Source organism: Heterodontus francisci, chromosome 47 (genome assembly GCF_036365525.1).
Source record: "Heterodontus francisci isolate sHetFra1 chromosome 47, sHetFra1.hap1, whole genome shotgun sequence".
NCBI lineage: Eukaryota > Metazoa > Chordata > Chondrichthyes > Heterodontiformes > Heterodontidae > Heterodontus > Heterodontus francisci.
This window is the reverse complement of record NC_090417.1, coordinates 18,592,880-18,614,745: the sequence shown is the minus strand read 5'-3', so window position 1 is coordinate 18,614,745 and position 21,866 is coordinate 18,592,880. Positions and strand designations below refer to the sequence as shown.

At 44.7% G+C, this 21,866-nt stretch overlaps 1 protein-coding gene across 10 annotated transcripts in view; it reads left to right on the top strand.

The window, feature by feature from the left end:
* Positions 1 to 618: 618 nt before the first annotated feature.
* The window catches only part of LOC137357147 (calcium-activated potassium channel subunit alpha-1-like), a 129,403-nt gene continuing 108,155 nt past the window's right edge, over positions 619 to 21,866 (top strand). For 2 of the 10 annotated variants that reach the window (XM_068023239.1, XM_068023233.1), the window contains exons 1-6: positions 641 to 694; positions 5,627 to 5,734; positions 12,780 to 12,899; positions 15,950 to 16,011; positions 17,257 to 17,347; positions 18,229 to 18,340. In XM_068023239.1, coding sequence (XP_067879340.1) covers positions 689 to 694; positions 5,627 to 5,734; positions 12,780 to 12,899; positions 15,950 to 16,011; positions 17,257 to 17,347; positions 18,229 to 18,340 — 499 coding nt within the window. In that variant the 5' untranslated portion in view covers positions 641 to 688. The other 8 variants (XM_068023237.1, XM_068023234.1, XM_068023236.1 and 5 more) reach the window with 8 other exon arrangements.

Here is a 21,866-nt window from a genome sequence, read left to right as displayed (position 1 = left end):
GCTCTCTGCCTTCTCATAGAACCATAGACAAGTTACGGCACAGAAAGAGGCCATTCAGCCCATCATGTCGGTGCCAGCTTAAAAAACTAGGCTCCCATTCTAATCTGGCACCTGATCCGTAGTCTTGCAGGTTACAGCACTTCAGGTGCAGTCCAGGTTCCACACCTATCGGAAAACCAAGAGACTCGATACTCAATTTGATGATTCTTGGCTGTCAGTTAAAGAGTTATTTTGCGCCAATATTTTTATAATAAACAAAAGTATTCAAAGAAAATGAGAACAGAACATTCAATTTTTGATTGCCCCTGTGCCTTTTATCCTGGGCTTTGCTCCCAGCAGTGTCCTAGACATTAACTTGAAATTCTGGAGGGCTGGCAACCCCTCTGTGCACATGGGAGGATCAAATCCATAGACAATGGATGCCCCCTCTCATGTCTCAGGAATTCGCTCTTTCTGTGGCTGTGCAAGAACTGAGTTGATGAATAGAAGAATGTCACCTAGCTGAGCTATCCAGAGCAGGAAAGTTGTGGAACTCACCCTGCCTAATCGGCCGATTACATGATGCACTTTGTACCCAAGTCCCGCTGCTCATGTTTTTTTCTGAAAGGTCACTGGGTACGAATCAAATCCAAAGGCTTCATTCAGTGAGTGTGTCTGTGGGTGGGTCAGGAGTAGGTGTCAGGTGAATATGTCTGTGAGTATGCAGTTTGACTATGTAAGTGAGGATGTCAAGTAAGTGCGTCTCTGGATGTGTCGGGGGTCAGGTGTGTTGGGTGTGCGTCTCAGTGAGTATGCCGTTTGTGTATGAGTGTGTCTGTGGGTGTCCCTGGGTGTCAGGTGTGTTGTGTGCGTTTATCTGTGTCGTGTGAGTGTGTCAGGGTAGCGCGTCTGTGAGCGTGATGGGTCAGCATGTCTTTGAGTGTGTTGGGTTAGCATGTCTGTGAGTGTGTCTGTGAGTGTGTCAGGGTAGTGCATCTGTGAGTGTGTCGGGTTAATGCATCAGTGAGTGTGTTGGGTTGGCGTGTCTGTGAGTGTGTCATGTGAGTGTGTCGGATGGGTGTTTCTATGAACGTGTCGGGTGGCTGATCCTATGAGTGTGTCGGGTGGGTGTTTCTGTGAGTGTGTCGTGTGAGTGTGTCAGGGTAGTGCATCTGTGAGTGTGTCGGGTTAATGCGTCAGTGAGTGTGTCATGTGAGTGTGTCGGGTTAGCATGTCTGTGTGTCGGGTGAGCGTGTCTGTGACTGTGTCAGCTGGAGGTTTCTGCAGGTCACTCTGAATGGGATCACTGACAACATCTAAAAGGGGCAGCCAGAGCAGATTTGTTGAATGTAAATCTTGTCTGACCACACTGATTTGAGTTCTTTGATGAAACAAGAGAAGGCTGATGAAGATGTTTTATATATGTGGACTTTCAAAAGGCATTTGAGAATGTATCCCCATAAATATCACTGCAAACTAGAAGCACATGGAATGAAAAAAACTGTGGTAACTTGGATATGTAATGAGGGATAGGTAGCAGCAAGTGGATATTTGATGACTGGAGGGAAATATGCAGTCGAGTTCCCCGAGCAGTCAGTAATCCGATGATTGCTTTCCTTCTTATTTATCAGTGATCTGAACTGGAATATAGGAAGTGCAATTTTGAAGTTTGTGGATGATACAAATCTTGGTAAGGTAGTTAATATTGAACAGGATAGTAGCAAACTTGAGGAGGACTTAGACTGGTGAAATGGGCAAACACATAGCAAATTCAATTGAACACAGATAAGTGTGAAGTGATACATATTGGGAGGAACAACATGGAGAGGTAATATAATCTAAATGGTCGTATTTTGAGGAGGGTGCAAGAACGGAAGGACCTGGATGCGCATATTCATAAATCGTTGAAGATGACAGGACAAGTTGACAAAGTAGCTAAGAAATTATATGGAATACTTGGCTTTGTAAATAACGGGATTAAATTTAAGGACAAGGAAGTCCTACTAAACCTTTGCAAATCTTTGGTTAGGTCTCAACTGGAGTGCTGTGTGCAATTCTGGGTATCATGCTATAGGAAGGATGCCAAAGCCTTGGTAAGTGTGCAGACAAGAGTTGAGACCACAACCAGATCAGCCATGATCTTATCCATTGGCAGAACAGGCTCAAGGGGCCGAATGGCCTACTCCTGCTCCAAAGTCCAATGTTCCTGGAACAGAGGGATTCAAAATAATGAGGGGTTTCAATGGAGCAAGTAGGGAGAAACCATTTCTTCTGGCAAGTGGGTTAATACTCAGAGATCCTGATTAAAATAAATGGCACAAGAACTAGAGGAGAAGTGAGGAGAATCTTTTTCACATAGAGCGTTGTGAAGATCTGAAGGCACGACCTGACACTTTCATAGGAAGACAGGAACTTTCAAAAGACAATTGGACATGTACTTGAAGAGGATTAATTCACAGAGTTATGTGGAAAAAGCTGGGGTGTGTGATGAAATTGGACAGCTCCGTCAAAAGCCGGTACAGGCATGACCCAGGTCAAATGGCCTCTTTCTATGCTCGAACATTCTACAATTGGAATAGAACTGAAGAGTGACTCACAATGGGATCATTGTTAACATCAAGAGGTCTGAAATGTGACACAGTGAGGACAGTCAGAGCAGCAAGACAGTGTGAAACTACATGGAGAAGTGACAGAAGATGGTCTTTTTTAACAACACTGATCCTATCAGCCACCTGCTTTTTGGTGATTCTGGTAGTGACATCAGACAACCAAGTCACAACTGCCGCATCATGAGTCAGGACATGTGGTGGGGTGCTATCGGCTCCTCGTTTACAGTCTTCCTTGGAGGCCTGCTGTTCATCCTGATCTTAAGAGGCTTGAGATATTTGTGGATTATCGTGCCTAAAATATCTCGGGGCCAAAGACCGAAGGTAAACCGTGAAACACTTGTTGATTTGTGGTGTTTGCTACAAAATAAAAGCAAGGCCTTGCATTTTATAGCGCCGTTTAGCTCCCTGAAGTGTATCAGTGGAGTCTATCAATGTGGTGAGTCTCACTGCGGCTGCATTAGACGTGAAGGTGAAGAAGTGGCACATCAACAAGATATCAATGGACTCATGAGGTGGGCAAAAAAGTGGCAAATGGAATTCAGTCCAGAGTAATGCTTTTTGGGAAGGCTGACAAGGCAAGGGATTACACAATAAATGGTCAGATACTGAGAAGCGCAGAGGAACAGAGGGACCTTGGAGTGCATGTCTGCAGATCCCTGAAGGTTGCAGGACTAGTAGATAAGGTGTTTCAGAAGGCACATGGGATACTTTCCTTTATCAGCTGAGGCACAGAACATAAGAACAGGAAGGTTATGCTCGAGCTGTCTAAAACATTGCTGGATGACTACATACAGTTCTGGTCACTATAATTACAGGAAGGATGTGATCACACTAGAGAACATATCGAGGAGATTTATGAAGATGTTGCCAAGACTGGAGAATATTAGCTCTAAGAATTGATTGGAGAGGCGAGGGTTTGTTCTATTTGGAACAGAGGAGGCTGAGGAGAGACCTAAGTGAATAAAATTATGAGTGGATAAGAAGGATCGATTCCCTTAGCAGAGGTGTCAGTAACGAGGGGGCTTTGATTTAAAGCAATTGAAAGAAGACGAGAAGGGAGTTGAGAATATTTTTCACCCAGAGAGTTGTGATGGGGTAGGGGAGGGGAGTGGTCTGGCAATTGCTTCCTGATAGGGAGGTAGAGGCAGTAACACTCATCGCATTTAAAAAAACACTTGGCTCACCACCTGAAGTGCTGAAACCTACAGGGCTATGGGCCAAGAGCTGGAAAGTGGGATGAGACTGGGTAGCTCTTTTTTGGTTGGCATAGGCACAATGTGTTGAACAGCCACCCTCCACGCTAGAATTTTTCTCTGTTTCTAAGAATTTGCCTTTCGAGAAGAAGTTGCATTCCATTTCTGTGCCATGACCGAGACACAACCCCAAAATACGGAAATGTGGGAAAGAAGGGCATGGATGACCGAGGTGAAAACAGTGACCGAGGCGGCACAGTGGCACAGTGGTTAGCACCGCAGCCTCACAGCTCCAGTGACCCAGGTTCAGTTCTGGGTACTGCCTGTGTGGAGTTTGCAAGTTCTCCCTGTGTCTGCGTGGGTTTCCTCCGGGTACTCCGGTTTCCTCCCACAGCCAAAAGACTTGCAGGTTGATAGGCAAATTGGCCATTATAAATTGTCACTAGTATAGGTAGAAGAATGGTGGGGATGTAGTAGAGAAAATGGGGTTAATGTAGGATTAGTATAAATGGGTGGTTGTTGGTCGGCACAGACTCGGTGGGCTGAAGGGCCTGTTTCAGTGCTGTATCTCGAAATAAAAAAATAAAAAAAAAATAAAAGGGAGATTAGAGATGGGGTGGCAGTAAAGAGGGATCAAGGGAGGCTTTTTGAGAAGGAGACTGTTCATGGTTTTGAAAGGCATAGGACAGAACTGAAGAAGGTGGAACCATTTCCAATATCAGCTGGCATGGGGCAGAATGGGAAGCTGGGTGATCAGCAGTTTACTGGGATTACGAATGTATGAAATTGATGAGCAGGAGAAGAGCAGCTGGTTCTTCCAGCCTGTCTCACACACTATGATGGTCACGAGTAGACATTACCTCCTCTCTCTTTTTTCTCACCCACCTTCCACAGCCATGGAACAGAGAGAGAAACGGGGCCAAGAAGGGAAAAAACATACTCTGCAAAATTCCTCTCCCTCAGAGCATCAAAAAGCAGTCCAGGAGATCTAAGTATATGAAGACAATTACCTTCTATACAATGCAATCTCAAGGGAATAGGAAATTGGGTCTCATGGATAAGAGGAGGGTGGAGACAGTGTATGAGGGGAGATTGGAAGAGAAAGAAGAAAAGGCAGGGGATGGGGAAGATGTGTTTTGTGGTGGCTTCACGCTATAGGTGCTCGAAGATGTTCTTTTGAATGTATCAAGTGGAAGATGAGGGCAAGGGAGGGGCCTTGGTTCTGAGAGGATAGGGCAACAATATCAATGGAGTACCTTTGAAGTGTAGATTACATTCTCAAGTCACTGGAGTGGAATTTGAATCAACAATCTTCTGATTTGGAGGCAAGAGTTCCAGGTGAAAGTGGTTGCATACAAATTTGTCAAAACATAGATGTCACCATTGGGCGGCACAGTGGCGCAGTGGTTAGCACCGCAGCCTCACAGCTCCAGGGACCCGGGTGCGATTCCGGGTACTGCCTGTGTGGAGTTTGCAAGTTCTCCCTGTGTCTGCGTGGGTTTTCTCCGGGTGCTCCGGTTTCCTCCCACAAGCCAAAAGACTTGCAGGTTGATAGGTAAATTGGCCATTATAAATTGTCACTAGTATAGGTAGGTGGTAGGGAAATATAGGGACAGGTGGGGATGTTTGGTAGGAATATGGGATTAGTGTAGGATTAGTATAAATGGGTGGTTGATGTTCGGCACAGACTCGGTGGGCCGAAGGGCCTGTTTCAGTGCTGTATCTCTAATCTAAAAAATATGCTGGATGAGTTTCAAACCCAGCACATTATATCCTGAAATACCTCTCTAAGCTAGAGCACTACAATTTGGATTAATTTTCTCTCTTTCTTTCCTTTTGAACTAGTGGATGAGGCCAAAAAACATGTTACAAACTCATGAAATCGCCATTACTGGAAAGCACACCATCAGCCACCTTGTCCTGGAGCATTTAATGAAGCCTTTGACACCAGAGGTATAGTCACACCATGTCCATCAACCATGCTAAGAGCCAATAAAGAAAAAGAATGAACTTGTGTTTATACAGCACCTTTCATGACTCCAGGATGTCCTAAAGACCTTTACAGCCAATGACACACGACAAACATATGACCATACGAATTTGGAGTAGGAGTAGGCCATTCGGCCCCTTTGAGCTTGCTCTGCCATTTAATAAGATCACGACTGATCTGATTGTGGCCTCAACTCCACTTTCCCGCCAACCCCCAATACCCTTTGACTCCCTTGTTAGTCAAGAATTTATCTACCTCTGCCTTAAAAAAATTCAATGACCCTGCCTCCACCACTCTCTGGGGAAGAGAGTTGCAAAGACTCACAACTCTCTGAGAGAAAAAATTTCTCCTCATCTCCGTCTAAAACTCAGGGGTTGCCCATTTAAAACTGTGTCCCGTAGTTCTAGTCTCTCCCACAAGGGGAAACATCCTTTCGATATCCACCCTGTCAAGTCCCCTCAGGATCTTATACGTTTCAATAAGATCACCTGAGAGTGTGGTGGAGGTAGGTTCAATTGAGGTTATCTGAAAAGGAAGAATGCACATGGTTATAGGGAGAAGGAGGGGGAATGACATTAGGTGAATTGCTCATTCGGAGAGCCGATGCAGACACGATGGGCTGAATGGCCTATTTCTGCTTTGTAACAATTCTGTGATTCTGTGGACATTGCATTTGCCTTCTTAATCCTGCACACTAACTTTTTGTGTTTCGTGTACTAGGACACCTAGATCCCTCTGCATCTCAAGAGTTCTGCAATCTCTCTCCATTTAAATAATATGCTGCTTTACTATTCTTCCTGCCAAAGTGGATAAGTTCACATTTTCCCACATTATATTCCATTTGTCAAATTTTTTCCCACTCACGTAACCTATCTATGTCCATTTTCAGACTCCTTATGCTCTCTTCACAACTTACTTTCCTATCTATCTTTGTGTCACCAGCAAATTAGCAACCATACATTCAGTCCCTTCATCCAAGTCATTGATATTGTTAGGACTGAGGTGGGAGCAGTGCACTGTTTATTCGAGCTCCATTTCTCCATGGATCACAACATATATTTAAAATTTTTCCCATTTACCTGCACGGTCAATCATAGACTCTATTTTTATCCCAGAATAAAACACACCAATCAGCTTTCTTTAATAAACAACAAAATTATCAGTTTATTATAAAAAAAGTCTTAAACAGTAACGAAATAAAGCATAAACACACAGATTGAAATATTAAAGTTCCCTTTTTACCTTAGACACACACACACACACACTGGTTAACCGGAAAAATAGAGATTTTTGTTTTTAGAGTTCTATTACAGACAAAAAACACTTGGGCTGAATACTTGTTCATTCTTGAAGAAACAGCAGATGAGATATGTTGTGTTCTTAAACTGGCATATAGTCTGGTCTCCGAGCACACGTAGACGGGTCACTGGGATCTTTCAGAACAGTTCTTTTCAGGCGGCATTGAGAATTAATTTAGCAGGCTTTTCTTCAAAGACAAGCAACAAAATGAGTTGACACAGTGGACTTCTCAGGGTCTTTTCGAGAGATGCTGGAAAGCTGAGCTGGGTTGTGGTCTTCTCTCCTTCCTTGGGAATTCTCTTCTCTCCTTGGAAGTTCTCTTCCTTTTTATCTCGCTCAACCCCAACTCAAAACAATTCAAAAATGACCTCCATCAATCTTGACCTGTCACTTCTTTGGAAACAACTTCTCCAAGTGTCCAAAGTTCTCTGTTGTTTATTGAGCTGGAAGTCAGGTAGTTTGTCAGAAAGGCTTGTTCTTGTTGCTGAAAGTCAGGTGGTTTCCTGGAAAAGCTAGTTTTCCTCACAAGACCTTTCAGTACCCCTTTTACAAAACATTTCCATGGACTGTTTTACAAAGTCAAGTGGCCTTTGCATGACCCCCTTTGAAAACCCCAAAGTTTAACATTTCTTCAATCTTTCAGAAATAAATCCTCAGAAAATATAGGAAACAAAAGAAGCACTTTTGTAACAATATAAATTGTAAATAGTTGAGGCCTCAGCAGTGATCCCTGTGGCACTCCACTCGTTACAGCTTGCCAACCCGAAAAAGACCCATTTATCCCTACTCCCTGTTTCCTGTTAGCTAACCAATCCTCTATCCATGCTAATATGTCACCCCCTACACCATGAGCTCTTATTTTGCTTGGTAACCTTTGATGTGGCACCTTGTCAAATGCCTTCTGGAAATCCAAGTACACCACATCCACAGGTTCCCCTTTATCCATGTTGTTTGTTACTTCCGCAAGAGCTCCAATAAATTAGTCAAACATGACTACCCTTTCATAAAACCATGTTGACTCTGACTGATTACACTGAGATTGTCTAAGTGCCCCGTGATAACCTCCTTCAGAATAGATTCCAGCATTTTCCTGCTTTCTGTCTTTCTCCTTTCTTCAATAGAAGAGTCATATTTACTATTTTCCAATCTGAAGGGACATTTCCAGAATCTGGGGAATTTTGGAAAATTAATACCAATGCATCTATTCTTTCAGCAGCCACTTCTTTTAAGACCCGAGGATGAAGTCCATCAGGACCAGGGGACTTATCAACTTTTTGTTCTAATAATTTTTTCAGTACGCTTTCCCTGGTGATTGTAATTGTTTTAAGTTCCTCCCTCCTTTCACCTCCTGATTCACAATTATTTCTGGGATGTTATTTGTATCCTCTACAGTTAAGACATGCAAAATATCTGTTCAATTCATCCATCATTTCCTTATTTTCCGTTATTAATTCCCCAGACTCACTCTTTAGAGGACCAACGCTCACTTTACTTCCTCTTTTCCTTTTTAAATAGCTGTAGAAACTCATACTGTCAGTTTTTATATTTCTAGCTAGCTTTCTCTCGTACTCTAATTTCTCATTCCTTATCATATATAAGGAGCAAGAGAGTAACTAGAGAAAGGATTGGCCCACTCAAGGACAAAGGAGGAAAGTTATGCGTGGAGTCAGAGAAAATGGGTGAGATTCTAAACGAGTACTTTGCATCGGTATTCACCGAGGAGAGGGACATGACGGATGTTGAGGTTAGGGACAGATGTTTGATTACTCTAGGTCAAGTCGGCATAAGGAGGGAGAAAGTGTTGGGTATTCTAAAAGGCATTAAGGTGGACAAGTCCCCAGGTCCGGATGGAATCTATCCCAGGTTACTGTGGGAAGCGAGAGAGGAAATAGTTGGGGCCTCAACAGATATCTTTGCAACATCCTTAAACACGGGTGAGGTCCCAGAGGACTGGAGAATTGCTAATGTTGTCCCCTTGTTTAAGAAGGGTAGCAGGGAAAATCCAGGTAATTATAGACCGGTGAGCCTGACGTCAGTGGTAGGGAAGCTGCTGGAGAAGATACTGAGGGATAGGATCTATTCCCATTTGGAAGAAAATGGGCTTATCAGTGATAGGCAACATGGTTTTGTGCAGGGAAGGTCATGTCTTACCAACTTAATAGAATTCTTTGAGGAAGTGACAAAGTTGATTGATGAGGGAAGGGCTGTAGATGTCATATACATGGACTTCAGTAAGGCGTTTGATAAGGTTCCCCATGGTAGGCTGATGGAGAAAGTGAAGGCGCATGGGGTCCAAGGTGTACTAGCTAGATGGATAAAGAACTGGCTGGGCAACAGGAGACAGAGAGTAGCAGTGGAAGGGGGTTTCTCAAAATGGAGACGTGTGACCAGTGGTGTTCCACAGGGATCCGTGCTGGGACCACTGTTGTTTGTGATATACATAAATGATTTGGAGGAAAGTATAGGTGGTCTGATTAGCAAGTTTGCAGACGACACTAAGATTGGTGGAGTAGCAGATACTGAAGGGGACTGTCAGAGAATACAGCAGAATATAGATAGACTGGAGAGTTGGGCAGAAAAATGGCAGATGGAGTTCAATCAGGGCAAATGCGAGGTGATGCATTTTGGAAGATCTAATTCAAGAGTGAACTACACAGTAAATGGAAAAGTCCTGGGGAAAATTGATGTACAGAGAGATTTGGGTGTTCAGGTCCATTGTTCCCTGAAGGTGGCAACGCAGGTCAATAGAATGGTCAAGAAGGCATACGGCATGCTTTCCTTCATCGGACGGGGTATTGAGTACAAGAGTTGGCAGGTCATGTTACAGTTGTATAGGACTTTGGTTCGGCCACATTTGGAATACCGCGTGCAGTTCTGGTTGCCATATTACCAAAAGGATGTGGATGCTTTGGAGAGGGTGCAGAGGAGATTCACCAGGATGTTGCCTGGTATGCAGGGTGCTAGCTATGAAGAGAGGTTGAGTAGATTAGGATTATTTTCATTAGAAAGACGGAGGTTGAGGGGGGACCTGATTGAGGTGTACAAAATCATGAGAGGTATAGACAGAGTGGATAGCAAGAAGCTTTTTCCCAGAGTGGGGGATTCAAGTACAAGGGGACACGAGTTCAAAGTGAAAGGGGAAAAGTTTAGGGGGGATATGTGTGGAAATTTCTTTACGCAGAGGGTGGTGGGTGCATGGAACGCTTTGCCAGCGGAGGTGGTAGACGCGGGCACGATAGCGTCTTTTAAGATGTATCTAGACAGATACATGAATGGGCAGGAAGTAAAGAGATACAGACCCTTAGAAAATAGGCGACAGGTTTAGATAGAGGATTTGGATCGGCGTAGGCTTGGAGGGCCGAAGGGCCTGTTCCTGTGCTGTAATTTTTCTTTCTTTGTTCTTTGTTCTTATCAAACTTTTAGTCAATCTTTGCTGTTCTTTATATTCTGCCCAATCTTCTGACCTGCCACTCATCTTTGCAGAATTATATGCTCTTTCTTTTAAGTTGATAGTTTCTTTAACTTTCTTAGTTAGCCACGGATGGAGTGTCCTTCCCTGAAGAGTCTTTCTTTCTCACTGGAATGTATCTTTTCTCAGTATTCTGAAATATCTCCTTAAATGTCTGTCACTGTATCTCTACTGACTTATCCCTTAATCTAATTTGCCAGTTTACTTTAGCCAGCTCTGCCTTCATGCCTCTTAACTGCCCTTATTTAAGTTTGAAACACTAGTTTGAGATTCACCCTTTTAAAGTGTAGTCACTGTTGTAACATAGGAAATGCAATGACCAATCTGTGCAAGATCCCAGAAACAGCAATGTGATAATGACCAGATAATTTGTTTTTAGTGATTTGGTTGAGAGATAAATATTGGCCAGGACAAGAAGAAGAAGAACTTCCCTGCTCTTCTTCAAAATAGCATCATGGGATCTTTTACATACAACTGAGGAGGCAATAAGACCTCAGTATAACATCTCATCTGAAAGATGGCAACTCCACTCCCTCAGTGCTGCACAGGAAGTTTCAGCTTGTATTTTGGGCTCAAGTTGCTGGAGTGGGACTTGAACCCATGGTTTTCTGACTCAAGTCAGAATGCCACCCACTGAGCCACAGCTGACACATTTCCTGGATGAATGCTGCAAACCAGTTCCATTAGAGTCATTTACAAAGGTGTTATTTATAACGTTAAACTTGCCAGCTGTATTGGGCAGTGTCACTGAAATGCAAAGACCTTTGCAATGGATATTGACTCCATTAACGATCCTGCCTCAGAATAAATGACAGCTTTTAATTCCAGGGAACTGTTTGAAGCTGCCCAAAGTCTCCACTTTGCCACAGCCTCTGTACTTGCTGACAGTGTGAATGGCGGATGGAGATTCAGGGCAGCTTCAATCAGCTGGTCCACTGCGTCTAGCGAGAAAATTGCATTGGCACCAACATGCCCACTGTAGGAGACGAGGAATGTACCACTAAACTGAAAGCCAGCAATGGACAGCCGGACAGAGAGAAAGAAAGATAGAGCAAGTGAGAGAGGGAGATGGACACAAAGAGTTTGTAAGACAGCGAAATGGACCAAAAGAGACAAAGAGAGAGAAATTTGTATCGAGCGATAGATGGAGCGAGACAGAAAGAAACAGACAAACTGAAGAAGAGAGAGAGGGACAGAGACAGAATGGAAGGCAGAGAGCGAGTGAGACAGGAACAGAGAGGGAGGGAGATAGTGAGACAGAGAGAGAGCGAGAGAGAGCCAGACAGACAATGATAAACAGGAAGATACAGAAAAAGAGAGAGACCAGGAACAGAAAGGCAGAGATAGGAGAGTTGAATAAATTTGTTTAGCTTGAGCTGGGCCACCAGTATGTTCTTTGCAATTTAACTTTATTGTGAAGGGTAACAGAAGGGATGAACTCAGCTTTGTTTCACACCTCAGGGTGCCTTACTGAAAACATGGCAACCAATTTGCACACAGTGAGTTCCCACAAACAGTAAATGAAATGAATGACCCAGACAATCTCTTTTGATGGTGTTGGCTAAGCAAAAAATATTGGCCAGGCTACCGAGAGAACAAGTGGAAACCATCTCTTACCCTCCACCCCGCTCCTCCTCAATACCACCCCCCCCCAGGGTTGCCAACCCTCCAGGACTGTCCTGGAGTCTCCAGGAACTAAAGGCTAATCTCCAGGACACTGCAGCAATAATACTCAGGAGAAAAATCATCGGCCCATTAAAGAAAATGTGTTTTTAAAAAATTGAGCGCGTTTGTTTCTTACTTGTAAAAGTGCTGGACATAGGGGAGTAAAGACCAGTTAACTGCGAGCCAAGAATCATCCCATCAGGTAATGAAGAGTCTATTCACTTTCTAATTGGTAGCTGGTAGGCATGGCACCATGAGAATGGATGTGTAGAGTGACCAATGGTGAGAGTATGGGAGCGGGACGCTTGGAGCCAAGAGATCATGGAAATCACCTCCAGCTAGAGTTGACAATGCTAGCCTCCACTTATTGGGAGATCTCTGGTTGTCCAAATCCCCACAGCACACATCATGTGAGCATTGGTGGAACTCACAGCACATGACCTGTCTTTCCCACACCAACAGAACACTCCCAATGGGGCTCAGTGCAAGGAAACCCACAACAGTTGCCAATGCCATTTACAAATTGATGATGCTGAGTGTCGCTTCCTTAACTTATGATGCTAAATGTGTTGTAGGAGATTGCACATCTGAATGCCACGGAGACATCGAAAGTCAAGGATGTCAGTCTAACGATCGCGGTCCAGGAATGGGCACAGCGAATTATATCAGCTCAGTCTCTGATTGGCCGAGTACTTGTGAGTAATGAGAATGAAAAGTTACACCAGAGACACCTACACTTAAAAGCACACTTAGGACAAGCGTTTAGTAAAACCATAGTTAGTGTGGGATGCTACCAGCAGCTTCAGAGACTCTGGGCGAGGAAGCTGATCAATGACCAGGGAACCTCTATACCAGGGACTATCCCGTGATTGGTTGCAATGTATAAACCCATGGTTATTGCCTGAGAATGTGCTCAGACTTGGGCACAATACCCTCTGTGGTCAAATGCCACTTGCTGTGCTATATACCCCAACAAGGCTTTGTGGAAAGTAGCAAAAGTGTCGGCGGGCGGGTTGGTGGGTAGGTGCCAGGAGTCAAAAATCACTTCCAAAGTAAAAGAGAAAGAAAATTTCTGATACCACATCCCTTATGATAGATTCTAGTAATTTCCCTCCTACCGATGTCAGGCTAACCGCCCTGTTTTCTCTCTCCCTCCTTTCTTGAACAGCAGTGTTACATTTGCGACCTTCCAATTAATTTTTTTTTATTCGTTTATGGGGGATGTGGGTATTGCTGGCTATGCCAGCATTTATTGCCCAAGGTGATGCTGAGCTGCCTTCTTGAACCCCTGCAGTCCATCTGGGGAAGGTACACCCACAGTACTGTTAGGAAGGGAGTGCCAGGATAATGACTCAGCGACAGTGAAGGAACAACAAAATAGTTCCAAGTCAGGATGGTGTGTGGCTTGGAGGGGAACTTGCAGGTGGTGATACTGCCCTTGTCCTTCTAGGTGGTAGAGGTCATGGGTTTGGAAGGTGCTGCCGAAGGAGCATTGCTGCAGTGCATCTTGTAGATGGCACACACTGTGCGTTGGTGGTGGAATGAGTGAATGTTGAAGATGGTGTTTGGGGTGCCAATCAAGCGGGCTGCTTTGTCCAGGATGGTGTTGAGCTTCTTGAGTGTTGTTGGAGCTGCACCCATCCAGGCAATTGGAGAGTATTCCATCACACTCCTGACTTGTACCTTGTGGATGGTGGAAAGGCTTTGGGGAGTCAGGAGATGAGTTACTTGCTGCAGAATTCCCAGCCTCTGACCTGCTCGTCGCCACAGTACTTATATGTCTGGTCGAGTTCAGTTTCTAGTCAATGGTAAGCCCCAGGATGTTGATAGTGGGGGTTTCAGCGATGGTAATGCCATTGAACATCAAGGGGAGATGGTTAGATTCTCTCTCCTGACACTTGTGTGGCACAAATGTTACTTGCCACTTATCAGCCTAAGCCTGAATGTTGTCCAGGTCTTGCTGCATATGGACCAAGACTGTTTCAGTATCTGAGGAGTCGCGAATGGTGCTGAACATCGTGCAATCATCAGCGAACATCCCCACTTCTGAACTCATGATGGAAGGCAGGTCACTGATGAAGCAGCTGAAGATGGTCGGGCCTTGGACACTACCCTGAGGAACTCCTGCAGTGATGTCCTGGGACATCAACAAGCAACACCATCTTCCTTTGTGCTAGGTAAGACTCCAAGCAGTGGGAACTATTGAAAATCTAAGTTATTCTGAAAGTCCCATTAATTTCTCTTTTCTTCACTAATAAAATCAACACGGTTGAATGAAAGGGAAATTGTATCTGACAAATCTATTCGAGATTTTGAGGATTTAACTGGCAGGGTAGATAAGAAGGAACCAGTGGATGTAGTGTATTTGGATTTTCAAAAGGTACACTTCTAGAAACTCTTAAAATCTGTTTTTATATTTCTTGTTAGGTTATTCTCCAGGAATATAAATTTGTTGAGAATTATAAATAATTTCTTTAAATGTTTGCTATTGCTATCTACCATCATATCTTTTAATTTCATTTCCCAATTTACCTTTGTCAACTCACGCCTCAGACCTACGCAATTTTTATTTAAATGTAAGACTCTAGTTTTGGACTTAACTGCATCACTCTCAAACTCAATATGAAATTCTGTCATATTATGATCATGCTTCCCCAGACGATACTTTACAATAAGATTATTCATCAACCCTGTCTCATTACACAATACTAGATTTAAAATAGCCTGTTCCCCAGTTGGTTCCTTAACATATTAGAGTCACAGAGAGGAACAGCACTGAAACAGGCCCTTTGGCCCACCGAGTCTGTGCTGACCAACAACCACCCACTCATACTAATCCTTCATTAATCCCATATTCCCTACCACATCCCCACCATTGTCCTCCCACCTACCTACACTGGGGGCAATTTACAATGGCCAATTTACCTATCAACCTGCAAGTCTTTGGTTGTGGGAGGAAACCGGAGCACCCAGCGGAAACCCACACGGTCACAGGGAGAACTTGCAAACTCTGCACAGGCAGTACCCATAACCAAACCGAGGTCACTGGAGCTGTGAGGCTGCGGTGCTAACCACTGCGCCACCCCAAATTGCGCAAGGAAGCTGTCTCAAACATGTCCTCCAAACACTTTTGTCAATTTGGTATGCCCAGTCGAGATGATGATGAAAGTCCTCCACAATTATTGCATTACCATTTTACTTTATGCTCCTTTACTTTACTGATTTATACTCTGTCCAAGGCTGTAATGACTGTTAGCGAGGCTGTAAACTGCTCCTGCCAGCTCTGTTATTTCCAAGCTCCAGATGGAACAGAGAGATTTCCCTAAAAGCTATTAAGCAGGTACAAAACATAATTAAAAAAGCTAATGGAATTTTGGTCTTACTCTCAAGGCAGCTGGAATACAATGGGATGGAAGTTATGATCCTGTTATATAAAGCTCTGGAGAGACTTAGATTGAGTGCTGGATGTTGCACCTCAGGGGGTGCAGAGCAGATGTGGGATTGGGTGAGTGGGAGGTCGGGCTGAGTGAGTTTCAGTTACGCCTCACGGCAGCGGCTGTACAGTCAGAAAGAGGAACAAGTGTGGGGTTCCATCAAGTCTCTAAGGTGATGAATATTATAAATTGCCCCCTCGGTTGCATCAGAATCTCAGATGTGTATGGAACGGGCTGTCTGGTAAACCCCCACAAGAATGGCTCACAGTTAGTCATGTGCTAACATTATGTGACTTGTGTCTCTTTGATAGGTAATGATGGTGTTCATACTGAGCATTGGTTCCCTCTTCATCTACTTCATAACATCAATAGAGTGAGTATTGAGTTCGAAAGAGCAACTGAGATAGTGCTGTTGATGCCTGGTGGGATCCATTCAGAGCAGGGTTGGAGGCATGATGATCCTTTGCCTACTTTTAAAAGGGCAGTGCCCATGTTGAGAGAATTTTCGGCTGGCATAGCATGCGTGAAATTGCAAACCTGACATAGGTTTGCTCAAGCCTTTGTCATCACAGCTGTCTGTCATGTGACCTTGTAGGGAGGGGAGCACATGCACAGATGCACAGGCACAAAACACACGCACAAGCACATACTCACATGGACACCTACACAAACACACACGGTTCAATACGATTTCCTCAAATAGAACTGAACTGCCTGCTCTGTGAAGGCTGCAGTGCCGGGCAAAGTGCCCAACAGTTGTCCACCCCTGCTATAATCGATTGCTGCAGTATAAACCTTTCCAGCTCATTGCATTGCATTTCTATTTCAGAGACATCTCCTGGGACGAAGACTTGTACCAATTACCAACCTGATGCACATCTGCTGGAGTTAGGCGGTCAGTGCTCCTGCCGGAAACGGACGGGAGCCGAGCGTCTATATTTAAATGAGGGTCTAATGATACCTTCATTTTGGGACAGCTCTGCCACCAAAGGCAATGCAGGCGGATCCTGATGGGAAGCGGCCAGTTTGATAGCTATGCACCGGGATCTGTTAGTGAAAGATGAAAGCAGGTCTCTTGCTCATTTTTCCCAGATTCTTTTGGGAATTTTGAACTTTCCTTAACTTGAACCCCTTGTTCCTGGGTGTGCAGCTTAACTATTCCAAGGCTAAAATATGGTACTCTGTTGACCCTTCCAACCTGATCTTCACAGCCCCCCACTTTAAGGTGTCCTAAATGCGTTTTGCGCTGGCAACTGATCACTTTTAAATGAGGCATTTGATCCACACAAATCTCTGGCTCCAGCTGTTCCTCATGCCCAAGCTAGCAATCTCCCAGAGTCAACAGGCTTCGATCACCTGTGGGGCCTTTAGTGTCAGGGGCAGGTGAGCCCAAAGTAACTTCCCCTCCAATTCTTCCACCCCCTTTCAAGAAACTGACAAATCCTCTCTCCCATGACAATCAAGTTGAGATCGAGAATTCGGGATACAGGGGAATGCATTGTGTAACTCGCCTTGGTGCAGATAAAAGAGGGAATTTCTGTCCTTAGGTGGGGAGGGAGTGGGATTCTGCGGGGAGAGAATTTGGGGCAGGATTTAATTTGCTCTTCCCTTTCTGCAGGAGTAATGAAAGCACTAAAGTGGTTTTGAATACGGTGCAGACGGTTGATCTGGGGTTTAATGTCTTCTTTCTGTTTTACTTTGGGCTGCGTGTAAGTAATTTTCTTATATTGTGGAAGTTTGTCACATTTCATTGCACTCTCACCTCTGAAAAGAAAGACTCGCATTTAGACAGCACCTTTTACAACCATGGAGTGTCCAAAGTGCTTCACAGCCATTGGAGTACTTTTTGAAGTGTAATCATTGTTGTAATGTCGGAAACACAGCAGTCAGTTTGTGCACAGCAAGATCCCACAAACAGCAATGTAATACTGTCCAGACAATCTGTTTTCGTGATGTTGATTGAGGGATAAAAATTGGCCCCAGGACACTGGGAAGAATTCCTCTGCTCTTCTTCAAAATGGTACCATGGGATCTTTTACATCCTGAGAAAGCAGACAGAGCCTTGGTTTCATGTCTCACCTGAGAGACAGCATCGCCAACAGTGCAGCACTCCTGTAATGGAGTGTCAGCTTGAACTTTTGTGCTCAAGTCATGGAATGGGAATCGACCCGCTGGTCTTCAGATTCAAAAGTGAGAGTGCTACCCACTGAGCCACACCTACCACACATTTGAGCAAGAAGTTGTGGTTCCAACTATATTCAGAGGCTCGAGCACAATATCTTGGTTGACACTCGCAGTGCACCAATGGCTTGATTTTAAAATTCTCACCCTAGTTTTCCAATCCTTCCAGGTCCTTGTCCCTTCTTATCTCTGTAGCCTCTTCCAGCCCTACAACCCTCCGAAATCTCTGCACTCCTCCAATTCCAACCTCGGTGTATCCCTGATTTTCCATGCTCCACCATTGTCAGCCGTCCTCAGCTGGCTAGGCCCTAAGCTAAGGGATAGCTGATCACTATCGAGCGATCCCTGGCTGGGAGTTGTGAGGAGATCAGGGCCTGAAGTTCACCCGCTTCTTATCTTTGCTCAACAGTTCATTGCAGCCGATGACAAGCTTCGGTTCTGGGTGGAGCTCAACTCCATTGTGGACTTCTTCACAATCCCTCCAGGTATCGTCGCACTCTATTTTCACAAGGACTGTATTGGTGAGTGTACGAAAGGTATAATTGCTTACTTTTTGCTAACTCCCTCTTAGGCAACCATCATCCGCATTGAAAATATTTGTGTTGTGTTCTTCACATCAAAATGCCACACCAGTGATTTCCTGAACTAAAGGACTGTGGGTCTGCTATTGTGATAGTGGTAGCCAAACCTTTCTGGAATGTTCTGGAATCTCCAACATTCTCTTTTGAGCAACCTGCGAGAAGAATCACTGGGAATACTCGAAAACAGACCTGGAACAGTGAATTAGATTGGTTTTACTTCCATATTTTGCAACATTCCTGGAGGCTCGATGGTCTTGCAGGTGTTTGAATTGCCATCGTAACATCGCCCGGCCCTCTCCTGACACTTTGAATGGTATCGCTTACATTATGCCAGAGGAGTCACAGAGTTTTCCAGCACAGAAACAGGCCCTTCAGCCCAACGTGCCTGCGCCGACCGTCAAGCACCCGTCCAAAACTAATCCCACTTCCCCGCAGTTGGCCTGTAACCTTGTATGCTATGGCATTTCAAGTGCTCATCTAAATACGTCTTAAATGTTGTGAGGGTTCCTGCCTCTACCACCCCTTCAGGCAGTGTGTCCCAGATTCCAACCACCCTCTGGGTGAAAAAGTTTTTCCTCAAATTCCCTCTAAACCTCCTGTCCCTGACCTTAAATCTGTGCCCCCTGGTTATTGACCCCTCCACTGAGGGAAAAAGTTTCTTCCTATCTGTCCTATCAATGCCCCTCATAATTTTGCATACCTCAGTAAGTCCCCCCTCAGCCTCCTCTGTTCTAAGGAAAACAACCCTAGCCTTTTCTGTCTCTCGTCATAGCTGAAATGCTCCAGCCCAGGCAACATCCTCCCTTGCTGTTTGGAGTGTACATTAATGATTTAGATGTGAATATAGGAGGTATGATCAGTAAGTTTGCTGATGACACTAAAATTGGTGGTGTCGTAAGTAGTGAGGAGAAAAGCCTGAGATTGCAGGACGATATAGATGGACTGGTAAGATGGCCGGAGCAGTGGCAAATGGAATTTAATCCTGAGAAGTGTGAGGTGATGCATTTTGGGAGGACTAACAAAGCAAGGGAATATACAATGGATGGTAGGACCCTAGGAAGTACAGAAGGTCAGAGGGACCTTGGTGTACTTGTCCATAGTATCACTGAAGACAGCAGCACAGGTAGATAAGGTGGTTAGGAAGGCATATGAAATACTTGCCTTTATTAGCCGAGGCATAGAATATAAGAGCAGGGAGGTTATGATGGAGCTGTATAAAACACTAGTTAGGCCACAGCTGGAGTACTGTGTACAGTTCTGGTCGCCACACTACAGGAAGGATGTGATTGCACTGGAGAGGGTGCAGAGGAGATTCACCAGGATGTTGCCTGGGCTCGAGCATTGCAGCTCTGAAGAGAGGCTAGATAGGCTAGGGTTGTTTTCCTTAGAGCAGAGAAGGCTGAGGGGGGACCTGATTGAGGTATACAAAATTATGAGGGGCTTTGATAGGGCAGATAGGAAGAAACTTTTTCCCTTAGCAAAGGGGTCAATAACTAGGGGTAATAGATTTAAGGTCGGGGCAGGAGGTTTAGAGGGGAGTTGAGGAAAAACGTTTGTACCCAGAGGGTGGTTGGAATCTGGAACACACTGCCTGAAGGGGTGGTAGAGGCAGGAACCCTCACAACATTTAAGACGTATTTAGATGAGCACTTGAAACGCCATAGCATACAAGGTTACAGGCCAACTGCGGGGAAGTGGGATTAGTTTTGGACGGGTGCTTGACGGTTGGCGCAGGCATGTTGGGCCGAAGGGTCTGTTTCTGTGCTGTAAAACTCTGTGACTCTACACCACTGGTCACAGGCTTCCACTTGCAAAAACGACCTTCGACCATCACCCTCTGCCTCCTGCCACAAAGCCAATTTTGGATCCAATTTGCCAATTGCCCTGGATCCCATGGGCTCTTACTTTCTTAACCAGTCTCCCATGCGGGACCTCATCAAAAGCCTAACTGAAGTCCATATAGACTACAGCAACTGCTTTACCCTCATCTACACATAGTCACCTCCTCGAAAAATTCAATCAGGTTTGTCAGACATGATCTCCCCCTGACAAAGCCACGTTGACTATTCTTGATTAATCCCTGCCTCTCCAAGTGGAGATTAATCCTGTCCATCAGAATTTTTTCCAATAGATTCCCTACCACTGATATTAGACCAATGACCTATAATTACCTGGTTTATCCCTGCTACCTTTCTTGAATAATGGTACCACATTCGCTGTCCTCCAGTCCTCTGGTACCTCTCCTGTGGCCAGAGAGGATTTGAAAATTTGTGTCAGAGTCCCTGCTATCTCCTCCCTTGCCTCACATAACAGCCTGGGATACATCTCACCTGGTCCTCGGGATTAATCCACTTTTAAGCCCACTAAAAGAGCTAATACTTCCTCCCTTTCGATGCTAATTTGTTCAAGTATATCACAATCCCCCTCCCTGATCTCTACACCGACATCGTTCTTCTCCATAGTGAACACAGATGAAAAGTAATCATTTAAAACCTCACCTATGTCCTCCGGCTCCACACACAGATTGCCACTTTGGTCCCTAATGGGCCCTACTCTTTCCCTGGTTCTTCTCTTACCCTTAATATACTTATAAAACGCCTTAGGATTTTCCTTTATCTTGCCTGCCAGTGTTTTTTCATGCCCTCTCTTCGCTCTCCTAATTGTTTTTTTTAAGTACCCCCCTACACTTTCTATATTCCTCTGGGGCCTCAGTTGTTTTCAGCACTCTGAATCTGCCATAAGCCTCCTTTTTTTCCTTATCCAATCCTCTATATCCCTTGACATCCAGGGTTCCCTGGACTTGTTGGTCCTACCCTTCACCTTTACGGGAACATGTTGTCCCTGAAACTTTCACTGTTTCCTGTTTGAATGACTCCCACTGGTCTGAGGTAGACTTTCCTCTGAGTAGCTGCTCCCAATCCACTTTGGCCAGATCCTGTTTTATCATATTGAAATCGGCCTTCCCCCAATTCAGTACCTTTGTTTCCAGTCCACCTTTGTCCTTTTCCATAACTAACTTAAATGTTACAGAGTTATGGTCGCTATCCCCGAAATGCTCCCCCACTGACACCTCCACCATTTGTCCGGCTTCATTCCCTAAGATTAGGTCCATAGAAACATAGAAAATAGGAGCAGGAGTAGGCCAGTAGGCCCTTCTAGCCTGCTCCGCCATTCACCATGATCATGGCTGATCATCCAACTCAGTAACCTGTTCCCGCCTTCTCCCCATACCCTTTGATCCCTTTAGACCCAAGAGCTATATCTAATTCCTTCTTGAAAACATACAATGTTTTGGCCTCAACTGCTTTCTGTGGTAGTGAATTCCACAGGCTCACCACTCTCTGGGTGAAGAAATTTCTCCTCATCTCAGTCCTGAAAGGTTTACCCCGTATCTTTAGACTATGACCCCTAGTTCTGGACTCCCCCACCATCGGAAACATCCTTCCTGCGTCTACCCTGTCAAGTC